The sequence below is a fragment of the Bufo bufo genome, chromosome 7 (assembly GCF_905171765.1).
Source record: "Bufo bufo chromosome 7, aBufBuf1.1, whole genome shotgun sequence".
Taxonomy (NCBI): Eukaryota; Metazoa; Chordata; class Amphibia; order Anura; family Bufonidae; genus Bufo; species Bufo bufo.
In genome coordinates this window covers 145,446,374-145,463,228 of record NC_053395.1, presented here as the reverse complement: position 1 = coordinate 145,463,228, position 16,855 = coordinate 145,446,374, and the positions used below count along the sequence as shown (strand labels likewise).

The 16,855-nt window shown below is 43.2% G+C and overlaps 1 protein-coding gene across 3 annotated transcripts in view; it reads left to right on the top strand.

The window, feature by feature from the left end:
* Positions 1-16,781, top strand: part of TRAK2 (trafficking kinesin protein 2) — a 79,478-nt gene extending 62,697 nt beyond the window's left edge. For all 3 annotated transcript variants that reach the window (XM_040441890.1, XM_040441889.1, XM_040441891.1), the window contains 4 exons: positions 5,019-5,305; positions 12,183-12,464; positions 12,680-12,779; positions 13,922-16,781. In XM_040441890.1, the coding sequence (XP_040297824.1) occupies positions 5,019-5,305; positions 12,183-12,464; positions 12,680-12,779; positions 13,922-14,579 (1,327 nt within the window). In that variant the 3' untranslated portion in view covers positions 14,580-16,781. The remainder of the gene's footprint in view (positions 1-5,018; positions 5,306-12,182; positions 12,465-12,679; positions 12,780-13,921) is intronic.
* Positions 16,782-16,855: the final 74 nt, after the last annotated feature.

The window sequence follows — 16,855 nt, the reverse complement described above, 5'->3', positions numbered from 1 at the left end:
GGTGTTCACGATGCATATCTGTACTTCTCCAAAGGAGCCCAGTGTATCCCTGCCTGCAGAGTTTGGCTATATCTGGAGTACAGGCGCTAGGTCCCAGTATTGTTGTGGTCATTTTATGCAGCCTTTAGACTTTTGCCCTACTTGTTCTGTCACTTATTAACCAATATGAATCTGCATACAGTGCTGTTCAGTGCCCCAGAGGCTGCTCGGAACTGTGTACAGTCTTATGGTTTATAGTGTAACATTTCTCTCTTAAACAGGCATTCTTATATCTGGATTTATTTCTTGATGCATTTCTAGCCTTCGTTACTTTTGGCAGATTGATTATGTGATCCCAAAGAAAAGTACAGGATCCTACAGCATCTGCTGTGATACAGGATTAGTGGTGAGCAAACTTGTGTTTTCAGATTCGGCGTACAAGGTTCAGGTTCGGGATATCTAAGAATTCCTTTATGGATTCCGCTACCACGGACCATAAGTTATAGTCCGTGGTAGCGGAATCCATAACGGAATTCTTAGATACGCTGAACTTGAAAACACAAGATCGCTCATCCCCGACACAGGAAGTCATTTTTTCTATTCATCCCAATTAGGCCGACATCGAGGCTCTGATAGGAATGGAGATCCAGCAAGTCTTTTCAAGGGTCACATGATCGAACTAAATGTATTTACAAACAGAGGTGGGGAAGGAAGGAAGGATTTTTTGGGGGGAGCAGGCAGTTGTGTTGTCTCCTTAAAGGGACACTGCCATCAAATTTTTTTCTAACATACTACATGTGTATATAATTGTTTAAAAACAAAAAACAAAAACAGGTCAATGGTTTTCTGGTTATAATTTTTTTAAGTCATTCCATATATTTTACTTCCCATTCAGTTTTTTTTTGTTTGGACTTCTAGCCCCGCAAACACCCTCACTTGACTCAGACTCCGACCAGAGAGTCGGAAACCAAGTTAGAGAATGGAAAATTAAAAATAACATCATCAAAAAAATATGATGAAAATAAAAACGTGATTTAAGCCTGCATTACGCAAGCAATTGTCAGGAGGGAAGTGTTCCCCCCCGACAATTGCTTGGTAGCTAGTGGAGGAGACCGCTGCTATTACATGCAGCCATCTCCTCCGCAGCATGGGGGAGTAGCAGTCGTTATGCCATTGCTCGTCCCCATGATGTATAGTGGTTTGCCGATGGCAGATCACTATTAGACAGCACGATCTGCCATTGGCAAGTGCAGATTTTTTTTTAAGCATGCTTAAAAATCAGAATAGCCTGAGGAACGAGGAAACAGTATCACACCAACGAGCATCCATGCAAGCGTTCGTGAGGGATTATCGTCTAGTGTAATACAGCCCTTAAACAATAGCTCATTTTCTTATTGAAATATTTCCTTTAACATCCTCATTTGTAGTGACATTAGTGCCGGGGTTGCATAGCATTAGTGTCCATTCACACATCTGCAATTCTGTTCCGCATTTTGTGCTGCCCAGATCCGGAAATGCGGACCCGCACTTCTGGGTCCGCATTTCCGTTCCCGAAAAAATATAGAACATGTCCTATTCTTGTCCGCAATTGCGGACAAGATTAGGCATATTCTATTATAGTGCCGGCGATGTGCGGTCCGCAAAATGCGGAACTCACATTGCCGGTGTCCGTGTGTTGTGGTTCCGCAAAACACATACGGATGTGTGACTAGACCCTTATATTGATTTATGATGCTATGTAACCCTTAGAGGCCTGGAATGTATTAGATAACAGTGACAGCATTATGTCTCTGTTATCCAATACATTCCAGAACTGTAAGGGTTACATAGCATCATAAATTGCTATAATGCTATGTGACCCCGGCAGTGCTAGGAGGTCAGGACGGGAGCTGTCGTATTCTCACGCGCCAAGTCCAGAGTGTACATCTCACTTGTGTGAAAGCGGCCTTATACTGATTTACTAACAGATACCCTTTCCCTCACAGCAGCAGTAAACTAAACATTGTGATCCCCATCTATATAGAAGTTTTAGCTCTCAGTGCTGCTACAGAAGGAGAATATTTTGTATTTAATCTTCAGTGGTATAATACTGTCAAAAATTCTAAAATGTGTGTATGTATGTATGTATGTATGTATATATATATATATATATATATATATATATATATATATATATATATATATATATATATATATATATATATAAATTTGTTATTGTTATTTATTTTTTTCTATAAAGGAGTTAAAAAATAAATACCCTGCTCTGACGGAACTGCTCAGATGTCATCACCGAACCTTCAAGTAGAACTTGTACACTACAAACCAAACCGGTTTTATAGTCCTCCGTATTCCCCCAACATTCATTTACAACTATGCATGACAATTCTCTGAAAAAACCCAGTATGGGCATTATATTTTGAAATCCTTTCTGACCAGAAATAACGCAGACGTACGTACATAAAGAAGTCAAACTAATTGGATGAATTTTATCTATGCTGTGCATCACTTGGGGAGGTGCTATCAGTGACTGCCAGCTATCTCTGTACAGCGATGGACTGGCCATCGGGAGTACCGGGAGAATCCCGGTGGGCCGATCGAATTATGGGCCGGCCAGGGCCGCCAGGCATCAGGGGGGTAAAGCTCCAGTAACAGCAGGCAGTGTGGGGGCGGCGCTCACTCACTGACGTCACACGCCTGCTCCTCCCACTAGGCGGCGCAGGCGCGTGACGTCAGTGAGTGAGCGCTGCCGCCCGCACTTGTTACTGGAGGCTGGAGGCGGGAGCTGAATATGTAAGGTAGTAAAGACTCTTTACTAAAGAGATGAGCGCTGTGCCCCCACGTGTAGTAGAATACCTACCTGGAGCCAGTGCCAGACTGTGCACAGAAAGGGCACTTTGTCACTGTGGACAAAGTATGGCACTTTCTGTGCACAGATTGGCTCTAGGTGGGTACAGTGTGGCACTGCAGTCACTAAGGGCACTATTTATCTGGGCATAGTATGGCACTATCTGCCCACATAGTCAACATATGGCGCTCTGGGCACTGCCATATAATAGTGTGGGTACGGTACGGCGATATTTGGTTCTATGTGGGCACTGTATGATTGTGGGCAGATAGTGCCATACTATCCACAGATAAATGGCGCATTTAGTGCCTGTCGTGCCCACATAGTGCCATATAGAACCCATACTCGGAAAGCGCCATACTTGTGTAGACAGAGTATAATTATAGGCAAAGTATGGCACTTTCTGCCCACGTTTTAGCTCTAGGTAGGTATGATATGGCACTTTGTGGGCACTGTAGACACTAAATACACAACTTATCTGAGCATAGTATGCCCAGGTCTTCCCACGGTCATACAGTGCTCAGATAGCGCCATGTTATGCACAGATAAATGGTGTATTTCTTGCTTATGGTGCCATACAGTACCTACCTAAAGTGAAAACCTACAGTACTTTGGCCACAGTCATACAGTGCCGACATAGAGCCAAAGTATGGCACTTTCTATGCACCTAGGTAGGTACTATATGGGTACAAATGCGCTATTTTTCTGTGAATAGGAGGGCACTATCGTGCTCTATGTGGGCACTGTATCACTATTAGGGCAGATAGTGCCATAGAGACAAAATGTCTCCCAGCACATTATACATGGCTCGTCATCATGGTTACGACCTCCCTGTAATCCAGCATTGGTGGTCGAAAAAAGCACCAAACTATGTGCACTCCCACAATCCCGGCTACTCCTATAGTGTGCAAGCATGACCACCGCTGCTGGATTACAGGGTGGTCAAAACCATGGAAACGAGCAGTGCATAATGTGATGGAAAAATGACTCCCGCCAGCAAAGGAAGCAATATGGACAATCACAATACATTAGTAAGTGCCTTGTATTAACTTTCTCTACAAGATAAATGCCACTTGCTGAAGAGACATAACCCCTTTTTTGAGTGTGTTTGGGAAAAATAAAGTGGGCCGGTCTGGCTGAAGTCCAGGGCCACTTTATTGTCCCAGTCCATCCCTGTCTCTGTATACACACTTACACAGAGAATACTATCAATCACTGATGTGTACAGAGTGCTGTTCACATAGGTGGTCTTACGTTAGAAAAAATGTTACTGAATCTTTTCCCACAAAGCTACAGACCAATCAGCTCAGCTTCTCCTGCTCTCTAGCCTGCTGCCTGCAGATTGTGCTGCATTTTGAGGTGACCGGTCCTCTTTAAGGCCGGTTCTCATTACTGTTTTTCCCTTGGATATTCTGTCATTTTCAAAGAAAACCATAAAGAATTGCCCCATTTCACATGTCTTGATTTAAGTAGGATTTTTGTGATGCCAGATACTCTCCACTATATGGCATCAGTCTGAAGCATCTGTTTAAAGCCTCATTCACACGTCCATGTCAGTGTTCAAATCCGTGAGCAGGTAGTCAGTGATGTATTCAAGTTGGGTCCGTGTGTCCGTTTTTTGCTGTCCGTGTTGCATCCTTGTCTCACTGACACCGAACAGATGAAAAATAATTTTCAAAGCATCTCTTCTTAATGATTCGTGAAACACTGATGGCACCCGTGGTTTTCAATGGGCTTGACGGACAAAATAGAGCATGCGTCCGTGCTAAAAACACGGACCCATGGACTGTGCTAGAACACTGATGTGTGAATACACACATTAAAATGAATGGGGACGTGTACTGTCCGTGGAGAACACGTACAGCACACGTCCGTGAAACATTGACGTGTGAATGAGGCTTAACAGATACGGTTTTTGTATACGTTAAACGGATGGGAAAAACGTGATGTGAACCCAGCCTCATACTCAGTAAGATCTGTTATGCTTCCGTTTTGACCCATTACTGATTTGTTAGGAATAGAGTTGTTGAGGCAGATGTGACTAGAGCCTAACATGATCCCTTTAATACCAGTTACCTGTATATTCTCACCCCAGTTGGGGATGTTTTGGGACCACTTATACTGGGAGCTTTCATCATTTATCATCTTCTGTTCGCAAAGAATTGACATAACCGTTGTATATTCTCTGTTTCAGGGAACACATAAGGTCTGAAATCCTAGATGATAGTTTAGAAACTGCACTACACAGGCTGCACCTCCGGCGCCAAAACTACCTAAGTGAGAAGCAGTTCTTCAGGGAAGAGTGTGAGCGAAAACTAAAACGTCTGGAGGACGAGCGAGATCTCAGTGGCTGCAGCACTCCGACAGGGAGCGTCAGGTCTCTGGCAACCCACTTCTCAGATTGCACCGACTTTTCTGCTACTTCTAGTTCCTTGCGCAGTCTGCTACCGGAGAAATTACAGATTGTTAAGCCCCTTGAAGGTAAGTAGCTCAATCTTTTAGATCGTTTTTAAATTTTGTCCTACCTAAAAGATGCCAAAACCCAAGTATATATGGGACCTAGATTTTAAGTAATTTACATGCAGTCTTAGGAAACCTGGGGCAAAATTGAAGACCTATGTGGCGTTTGAATCCATTCTGGCTTCAGCTCGAGGATACTGGTGGTACCATCTCTAATGCACTGGTGGAATTTTTCACTTCTAATATTGGGACTGCCGCTATATGGGATACAATGAAGGCCATATATAAGAGGTGTCTATATTAAGAGTATTAGGGCTCTCTCTGTAGAGCTATCCAATAGAGTACTGACCACTGAATCCAGATATATACCAAACCCAACGCAGGAAAATGCAGCTAATTGGAGGGAGGCGCAAGGGCTGTTAATGGGACATCTAATAGAAAAAAACGTTTTTTTTAGGACCCAGAGGTATTTTATGGAAGGTGAGAGTGCTGGTCATTTATTAAAGCACAATCTGGCCCCTCCTGTGTAACTTCTATTAAGGATGTACATGGGGACTTAATTACCGGGGGTAAGGATATTTTGGGGGTATTCCATGCTCACTTTAAGGACATCTATCGGTCTACTCTAGACTGACAGTCAGCCCAACTGATAGAGAGAAGTATTTGATGGATATTTCCTTGCCCATTTTAACTGTGGAGCATAGAGAGCTGTTGGATGGAGGAACTTGAGCTGGCATTGAGATATTTGGGGGGGGGGGGGGGGGGTGGCTTGCCGGTGGAATTTTATAAGAAGCACCAGGAGTTTCTTCTCCCGCACCTACTTAATGTTTTTATGGACTCATATCGGGCAGGTACTTTACCCAGTTCGATGAGGTAGTGCTTCCTAAACTAGGCAAGGATCCTACACGGGTAGATTCTTATCGTCCCATTTCACCGTTAACAGTGGAATAATCCTCTGTTACCTGAATTGTCCCAATTAACGGGGTTCTCGGAATGGGGAAGGAATGGAATTTGGAATATTGGCCAGTTATACTCCCAGGGACTTCTAAAGCAGTTCCAGCAGCTGTGTTCGGAGTTTTCCCCCCCCCCCTCCACGCACTTCTATAAATACTTGCAGCTGAGGGACGCATTGGACGCACAATCCAGGCTTTCCTCGCTACAGTCCACGACTAATCAGACGCTTGATGCTGTGGTGGCAACAGGGTCTGTATAAGGAGCCATCTCAAAAGTCGATTTTTCATTGCATGAGGACTACTTGAAAAAATTCCCAATTCAGATTAAAGCAAAATGGGAAAAGGATGTGGGAACAATTGCGGACACCCAGTGGGAAGAAGTGCTCGATGTATCCCTTAGTGAAGCAGCTAGGCTATCGCAGCTGATTATACTATATAGAGTATATAAAACCCCAGTATCTCTCTATAAAATTGGATATAGAACTGATTCCTGCTGTCCGAAGTGTGGGGAGGCAGGGGCTGACTTATTTCACATGTTGTGGAGCTGTGATAACCTGAAGGTATACAAATAAAACATACAGGGCCAGATTTATCATTAGCTCAAGTCAGAATAATGGAGTGAAAAAGTCGCAGATTTTTGCGCAATCGCTAAAACTGCGCAAAAATTTGCGACTTTTTTCTGCTCTGCGCTATGCTCTCCAGTTTTCTGAAAGTGGGCGTGTTTTCTTATGTAAATTAATCTCTAGACAGATATACTATTGGGACTATTTAAAAAGTCGCAAAAAAATGCGCAATTTCACTCCAGTGAGGACCATGCTAATCTTATGAGACTTTTTAATAGAACATGTGACTTTTTCGTAAGGACGTGCGACTTTTGTAAAGCTGCTTACTGACGGATAAACTGCTACCGTCAAACCACATTTATTACAGTCTTAAAGGGCCGATCATAAAACTGACTTTAGCCATATGTGAAGGTGGAGTGAGCTGCAGAGTAATGATAAATCTGGCCCACAGTGCGTGTCTGCTTGGTATTTTGGATGCGGACAGCTTACAGCCGCCTATTATTATAGGTATTAATAGAATACTATACCAGGCACGTAAAACACTGGCAGCGAAGTGGATTCAGTCGCTTCCCCCAGTTATAGCAGAGTTTATTGCTAGGCTGAATGTAGTGATTCGATCGGAAAGGGGGGTATATCTCAAACTAAACTGCCTTTCCACACAGATCCAGGGTAAGTAGTCCTTGGCTGGCTCTTGATAGAGGCATGGTACGCATTATGGGATCACATTGCTCAATGTGTTAAATGAGTGGAGGCTGTTGATGGAATGCTGCCCCTAAGGGGCGCCACCGCCCGTGTTTTCTCATTAACTGACAAAGAAATGTATGCTCTTCTAGCCTGCTGCTATTTATGTAGCGGTTATATTGGCTAAAGATTGTTATGTTTTCCGTCTCAGGGGAGAGGGATTTATTGTTGGGGATTGCACTCCCGGTTTATTCTTTAACTAATTATGATTGAATTGTCTACACAATGTCTTATTTGAATCCACATGACTTGATCTTGTGATCTGAAGTGCTCTTGTTTTGTACATGTTTTACAGGGCTCCAGATGGCGACCAAAATGGTCGCCAATGCGACTTAGAATTTACAAATGGCGACAAGACTTTTTAGTCTTGTCGCCATTTGCGACTAGACCCGCTGCCGCAGCTCTGAATACAGCGGCGGGGCACAGGAGCTAATAGTTCTCTGCCCCGCTGCTGATGTTCTTCTCAGCAGCGCAGAGGAGGAGGAGTCTCTCCCTCCCCTTTGTGCTGCCGCCGCCAATAAGAAGAGAGACGGGAGGAGGGGGGGGCTGTGGCTACTGCGCCACCAATGAAGATAACTGACCTGTTAATACAAATACAGGAGGCGAGTGCCTGAATCAAATATCCGGCACCCGACCTCTATGACAGGGAGCGGCACCTGAGGGGTTAACTGCGGCTGATCGCAGCTCCCTGTCATAGAGGTCGGGTGCCGGCTATTTGATTCCGGCACCCGCCTCCTGTATTTGTATTAACAGGTCAGTTATCTTCATTGGTTCAGTGGTGCCCCCCAACACCCCAGTATAATAAACATTGGTGGCGCAGTGCCAATGAGGGTTAAAAAATAATAATTAACTCACCTCCTCCAATTGATCGCGCAGCTGCCGGTCTCCTGTTCTGTTCTTTCTTCAGGACCTGTGGTGACGTCACTAAGCTCATCACATGGTCCATTACCATGGTGATGGATCATGTGATGTACCATGTGATGAACACAGTGATGTCACCACAGGTCATTTGACAGGTCCTGAAGAAAGAACAGGAGACCGGCAGCTACGCGATCAATTGGAGGAGGTGAGTTGACCTTCTACTATGCATTCTGTATTAAAGAATGCTATTATTTTCCCTTATAACCATGTTATAAGGGAAAATAATACAGTGAATAGACTTTCATCCTAGCAACCATGCGTGAAAATCGCACCACATCCTCACTTGCTTGCGGATGCTTGCAATTTTCACGCAGCCCCATCAACTTCTATGGGGCCTGCGTTGCGTGAAAAACGCACAACATAGAGCATGCTGCGATTTTCACGCAACGTACAAGTGAGGCGTGAAAATCATCGCTCATGTGCACAGCCCCATAGAAGTGAATAGGTCCGGATTCAGTGCGGGTGCAATGCGTTCACCTCACGCATTGCACCCGTGTGGAAAACTCGCCCATGTGAAAGGGTCCTAAGGGTGAATAGGACAAGGGTTCCAGCCCCTAAGGGGGCTAATAGTAAGTAAAAAAAAAACACAAACACTAAGGCTACTTTCACACTTGCGGCAGTGTCATCCGGCAAGCAGTTCCGTCGTCTGAACTGCCTGCTGGATCCGCCGATCTGGATATGACTGAAAGCATTTGAGACGCATCCGGATGCGGATCCGTCTCACAAATGCATTGCAAGGACGGATCCGTCTCTCTGCTTGTCATGCGGACAGACGGATCCGTCTTGTATCTTTTTACACATGCGCAGACCTGAAGGACGGATCCGTCATTCCGGTATTTTGAATGCCGGATCTGGCACTAATACATTCCTATGGGGAAAAATGCCGGATGCGGCATTCAGGCAAAGTCTTCAGTTTTTTTCGCCGGAGATAAAACCGTAGCATGCTACGGTTTTATCTTTTGCCTGATCAGTCAAAATGACTGAACTGAAGACATCCTGATGCATCCTGAACGGATTACTCTCCATTCAGAATGTATGGGGATGAAACTGATCAGTTCTTTTTCGGTATAGAGCCCCTGTGACGGAACTCTATGCCCGAAATGAAAAATGCTAGTGTGAAAGTACCTTAAAATATAAAGTTCAAATCCCCCCTTTCCCAATTTTATATATAAACAATAAATAAACATATTACATAGCGCTGCGTCCGAAAAGTCCAAACTATTAAATTATTAAAAAATATCTCCTATGCGGTGAGCGCCGTAACAGACATAAATAAATAAAAACCATGCGATTTGCCTTTTTTTTTGTCACCTTGTCACCCCAAAAAATAGGATAGGACTGTTCTATTATGGGCCGAACGTTTCATAAAATGCGAAATGCACGTGGCTTTTTTTTTTTTTGCGTGGTATTGAGTATCGCAATACTTTTTTATGGTGACGAAAGCGAATCAAAATTTTGGTATTCAAACAACCCTACGCCGATCAGTTTCGATTTGGCTCCTAAATTGTTCAGGATTTTTTTTAGTCTGGAGCACTGTTTTATAAAAAAAGAAAATCTTTTAATCAATAAAAATTATCTGATTAAAAAATAATAATTACAGGCAGTCATGAAGTAGTGTCTGGAGGGGAGATTAAGGCCCCTTTCACACGGGTGAGTATTCCGCGCGGATGCGATGCGTGAGTTGAACGCATTGCACCCGCACTAAATCTCGACCCATTAATTTCTATGGGGCTGTTCACATGAGCGGTGATTTTCACGCATCACTTGTGCGTTGCGTGAAAATCGCAGCATGCTCTATATTCCGCATTTTTCACGCAACGCAGGCCCCATAGAAGTGAATGGGGTTGCGTGAAAATCGCAAGCATCCGCAAGCAAGTGCGGATGCGGTGCGATTTTCACGCACGGTTGCTAGGAGACGATCGGGATGGGGACCCGATCATTATTATTTTCCCTTATAACATGGTTATAAGGGAAAATAATAGCATTCTGATACAGAATGCATAGTAAAATAGCGCTGGAGAGGTAAAAAAAAAATACAATTTTTTTTAACTCGCCTTAATCCACTTGCTCGCGCTGCCGGCATCTCTTCTGTCTCCTTCTTTGCTGAACAGGACCTGTGGTGACGTCACTCCGGTCATCACATGATCTTTTACCATGGTGATGGATCATGTGATGACTGGAGTGACGTCACCACAGGTCCTGTTCCTGCAATGAATGCTGACCACAGGTCCTGTTCAGCAAAGAAGGAGACAGACGAGAAGCCGGCAGCGAGATCAAGTGGATTAAGGTGAGTTAAAAAAATATATATATTTTTTTTTTTAACCCCTCCAGCGCTATTTTACTATGCATTCTGTATTCAGAATGCTATTATTTTCCCTTATAACCATGTTATAAGGGAAAATAATACAATCTACAGAACCCCGATCCCAAGCCCGAACTTCTGTGAAGAAGTTCGGGTTTGGGTACCAAACATGCGCGATTTTTCTCACATGAGTGCAAAACGCATTACAATGTTTTGCACTCGCGCTGAAAAATCGCGCGTGTTCCCGCAACGCACCCGCACATTTTCCCGCAACGCACCCGCACATTTTCCCGCAACGCCCGTCTGAAAGAGGCCTAAAGGGGTTGTCCGAGTTATTTTTTTTATTCTTTCTATGTTTCTAACTAGGCAAATGTAACAGCTTTCTAATTAACTCACCTTATCTCCAGTGGCTGATTTCTCAGATTTCACCGAGGGTCACATGACCTGTGATGTCAGCTTCTCTCCCTGCTCTGATAATGTTCGTGCACAAGCCTGAGAGACCTGTACACCAGACGTCACTGTGCTGGCCACGCCCCCCTGCACTGCTGGCTGCTGCTTATTGCTCTCTCCCAGGATTCATAACCCCTTCAGCTGCACAGACTCAGGGCTGAAGGCTTTACTGAGTAACTGCAGGCAGTGAGGAGACAAATGTTGGGCATAGGAGCTGAAAGCAGAGCATTGCAGGTAGGGGGAAGATCCTGTGTGTATTAGCAGTGTCATTGTACAGCTAGGACTTGTAGTTCTATACATACACCATGATGCTAAGTCTCCCAGCAGGCAGACATGTCACTCAGGGCAGCTCTTGTATTCACTCCCTTAGCAGTGTCATTATACAGCTGGGACTTGTAGTCCTACATATACAACATGCTGCTGTCTCCCAACAGGCAGACATGTCACTCAGGGCAGAAGATAACCAGGGAAATGAGGAAATAGATATTTTTTTTGCCTAAAACTTGCTTAGCTTAGGTATATATCGCTGACCATCAGATTTACAGTGCTATATCTTTTTTTTTTCCATAACTCGGACAACCCCTTTAATATGATGCATCATGTATGTATTATGTTTTATACATCTATTCACAATGGTAAAATCTCAGCTTTGCTTTCCTGTGCTAAACATAAAGTCAGTATACATGGTAAATCTTGAATGTGCAGTTATCAATTTGCTCTGACTTGTGAAATGTGGTTGTAAATATTAAACTATTGGAATTCTGTGAACAAAAATGGATTTCTAATTTTCATTCTAGTCAGTATACATATATGGGAGCGCTGTGACTGTACAATTCATGTAGGTCTTGTTAATTTTTTTGTTTTTTTTGTAGTTTTATGCACTGTAACATCCTGGAGCCAAATATTTTAATAAGAATTCCTTGGTGTGCTGAGATCTGGTTTTAATTTGTTTATAATGCATTCATTAGGTTCCCAGACTCTTCATCACTGGCAACAGCTGGCACAGCCCAACCTGGGTACCATTTTGGACCCCCGTCCTGGTGTACTAACCAAAGGTTTTAAACCGCTGCCTGAAGATGCTGAATATCGCTTGTGTGATCTGGAAGAGGATGAAAAAGAAGTTGATGAGGACGACGACGACGACGGTGGCATAACTTTTAAAGTTCATGAAAGAGTTGATGGTGATGTGCCAAAATCCTCCCCAAGTATATTCCTGCCACCCATAAGCCTGGCACCAGCCACAACCTCTGGTTAGTGGTTTTATGGTTTTTACTTCTAGTAGTTTTGCATCTTATTTTGTGTGGCTTTTGCCATCTGCATATATTCCTCTGAATAACGCTAGAATAAAGCTTGTGGTTTGTGCACACTTTCTATAGGGGCTCGTAGATATGTTATAAACTAACTAACTTTGTGAAGGCATTTAGTTTGTACTGTGCAAATAACATCACCTTTCTCTGTCTTGCAGCCTCAAACCCTGGAAAGTGCCTTGGCAGCACAAATTCAACCTTTACCTTTACCACTTGCAGGATCCTGCATCCCTCTGACATCACTCAGGTTACCCCGAGGTGAGGCATTAAAGGGGCTGGCCTTTTTCTGAAATAATTTCTATAGCACCCTTACCTTTTAGGCACTAGCCTAGAAACCCCCAAACCCCCTCGTGTCTTACCGGTTCAGTGTGCCACCGCTGCAGGTGTATCTGGTCTTTAAACAGTGGGCGTTGGCTGCATCCGAGGCGTTCATGATGATGGCTGTCACATGGTTAACCCACGTGACCCCTGCCCTGGACACATCCTCTTCTGTGCTTGCGATGAAAACATTCAGAGATGTGCAGATACAGCTGACACATTATGGTGTAGCCCCCAATTACTGCTCGAACTAGGGTGCAGTGGTATAGTAAAACACTATGGGCCAGATCTATCATTACACTTCCATCTTACTCCACTTTTACATATGTCCAAAGTCACTTTTGGCTACGTCAGATTTATTAATGGTCCTTTAATACTGTGGTAAATGTGGTTTGACAGTAGCAGTTTATCCGTCAGTAAGCGGCTTTACAAAAGTCGCACGTCTTTACGGAAAAGTCGCATGTTCTATTAAAAAGTCGCATAAGATAAGCACGGTCCTCAATGGAGTGAAATTGCACAATTTTTTGCGACTTTTTAAATTGTCACAATCGCAAATCTGTCTAGAGATTCATTTACATAAGAAAACACGCTCACTTTCAGAAAACTGGCGAGCATAGCGCAGAGCCAATAAAAGTCAGTTTTAGCGATTGCGCAAAAATTTGCAACTTTTTTACTCCATTATTTTGACTTGAGCTAATGATAAATCTGGCCCTATGCTTCTCCGTCTCCTGTCGGGCCTGCTCGGCTTTCTCTAGAGGACACATTGTCAGGCTGGTATCTTGTGGATTGTGTGGCCACCCACAGTGGAGTCATTTCAGTAGGTTAAACATTGTGTGGCACTACAGGAGAAATGAATATTTAATGGTATCCATTTAAATATAGGGGCAGTACATGTAATACATGGTTTGTCTGGATCTGCTGCTGCGGGAGGTAATCTCTAGCATCTATGCACTAACAAAAGGAAAAAACCTTATGACACCCTTGTATTCCTTATTTTTTTATTCTGTGTGTGTGATTGCAATACAGTTCTGTTCAGTTTTGCTCAAGTATTTCTTGTATTTTTGTTATATTTTTTTTATCAGTTCTAAGTACACTACATCGTCCTTTGGAAGTGGAAACTCTTGTTCAACCAGCACGTCTGTGAGTTCCGTTTCCTGTCGTTTGAGCCTTGGAGAATATTTCGGGAAAGCGTCTGATCCCTCCATAAATAATAGCAGCACTTTAGCCAAGTTGCTGAAAGAACAAGGGATATCTGCAAAAGTCAACAGTACCTGTGTTCAAGAGAAACCTTCACGTCCACAGAATCTGCTCCTTCCCTCCACCCCACCCAATTCTCCTTCCCGTTCTCCGTGTGCATCCCCTCAGACTTTTGAACCACGAGCAAATCCCTCGGAAAACTTCTTGGCAGTTTCAAGACCAGCCGAGAGCTTTCTTCAAGAAATGTACGGCTTAAAGTCTGCGCGGAGCCAAAACGATTTGGGGCAGATGAAGATGAGCTTGGTGGAGAGGTTGAAACGTTTAGGGATCGCAAGAGTAGTCAGTCAACCAAGTACAGGGGACCAAACGCTAAGGCCAGCATTAAACAATGGGCTTAAACAACAAGAGTCTGCCATGTTTGTTGCAACAAGCAGTAGTCTCATGGGCGGATTAAGGAGGAACCAGAGTCTTCCTGCCATTATTGGTGGACTTGCTCCTGTTTACACATCGTCTCCAAAAATGGGTAGCTTAAAAGAAGACTAAACAGGGGATTGCAACTAACTGTGTGAAGAAGGAATGTTAGCAAGTTTTCTGTACAAATTGTTGAAGGTCTGAGCATGTTGTGTAGGAGAGAAGAGTAATGGTTAAATGAGAGGTTGAGTTGAAGGATTTAGAATGTGTTTGGAAAGTATAAGAAATGGAGAAGTGCATGTTGACCGGTTGCTGTTGGCTTCTTATGAAACCAAGCTAAAAATTATTTTTAAGTCAATTTTGAACTTGAAATGTGTGAAGTACCCTCAGATAGCTAGCTTTATCTGCCGCCATTAAAATGTTTTTGGCTATAATGCAGAGCTGTATGAAGGACTGAGCACCATACATATGTGTAGAAGACTAACACCACTATATATAGTGTAGGAGGAATTAAAGCTTGGCACGTTACATAAAGTGTTAATGATCAATAAGGGGAAATGTATATAATATTGGATATTCCAGCCAGCTTTAAATATATATATATATGGAATGACCTTTGTGCCAGTTTATTTAGATCTGCGAGCTTTATAAGGGAATAAACCGTGACCAGAAGAGTCTGATTTCAAAATGTCCCTAAAATGTAGGGCTTGGTTTTACTTGTCCAGGATATTTTCCCTCCAAAAGATCGTATAGGCCTGGATACTTAATTTTTGAGCACTTTAGTTTTTAAGTAATCTCACTTCGTTGAGTTATATACTAGTCATAAGAGTCCAACTAGTAGTCCATTTTAACACATCTGAAAGCTTCAGATAATTTAGGTAAGGCTGGCCATACACATAAGATTCTCTACTTCCTCCATGCACCTGCATCCTTGACTGGACCAAGCATGTGTGCAAGTGTTCTGAATAGGGAGAATTCTGGTGCCAGACACCTCTGCGGCTCATCTCTCTGAGAACAAAAGGTTCAGGCATGTTGAACTCTTAACAGCCCTAGCCACATGTCCTCTATCATCTGTTGTTGGGGAAAAGTCAGAAGGCCCTCCTATACATTAGATGTTCGGCAGATATACATTTGTGTATGGCCAGCTTAAATGGGTATTCCTATCTCCACAGGATATTCCATCAGTCTCCGAGGTGGGGACCTGCACCTGTCTTGAGAATGGGGCCCCATATCATGGCCACAGCAAATGGAGAGGTAGCTATGCATGTGAAGCCCTCTGCATTTATTTCTATGGGAGTTCTGAAAAATGTCAAGAAGGCTGAGTTCACATCACCATTTCTCTGAAGGAAATGGCTCAAATGGATGCCAAATGTGCATAGCTGATGTTCGGGATCAGTTTTTTCTTTATTTTTCTGTTCTTCTGATGGATCAGAAGAAGGGAAAGATAATGGTGATGTGAACTCCCATAGAAGTGAATAGAGAGAGCCATGCATACGTGGCCACCTGTCCATTCACAGTGTCGGTGAGGTGGGGCCCCATTCTCAAGACAGATTCAGGTCCCATCTTGGACGTTTGTGGCACAGCCCTTGGATATGCCATAAATGTCCAAATAGGAATAACCCTTTAGGTTAGCTATCATTTCCAAACAAGTTCCAACGAAACTGGTTCAACTGCCTAATAATGGACCTTGACAGGCGTTCTACTGAAAGTATGGATCTTTAGGTAAGATGTGGTTTTCTAACTAAAAAGCACAAACTTTTAATGAAATAAGGGTGTTTTTTTATATATAAAAAAAAAAGGATAACTAAAGGAATATTTTATACATGGGAATGAAAATCCCTGCTTTACTATGTGGTGGCACAATGGGAATGAGGTATTTCTGTGTAATAAACGTATCCAGGTAGAGTCATCTGTAGGACCAGTGGTGCCACTTGTAATCTGGTGCAAAACTGGTTCCGTGCAATATTTTTTAGAAACCATTCACATGTGAGCCAGTCTGTGTGCCATTAGACATTACGCCGTACTGTTCTTGTACCAGCACATGGCGAAATCTTGCAATATTGCTTGTAAGTGATGTGCGCTAGTTGCTATTGAGCTCCGCCCAACCAGATGGCGTTAGTGAGGGCAGATACAGTCTCTGCATATGTCACTTCTTCCAATTTAGTGATTTTAGTCCGGACATGGCTTAGGAGATAACGAACACACACAGGGGCTTATGCATAAAATAGCTTATAGTCTTTAGGCAATATCAGGTTGTTACTGCTTCTGAAAAATAGTACTGGGCAATATGTTCCTGTATGACCAAGGCTCAATGCATACTTACTTACTTGTTTGTTTTTTCTTCCCCTGAAAAAAAAATATTTTTTTCTTTCAGTGGCTATGTTTTAAGAAAAAAAAAAGAATTGCAC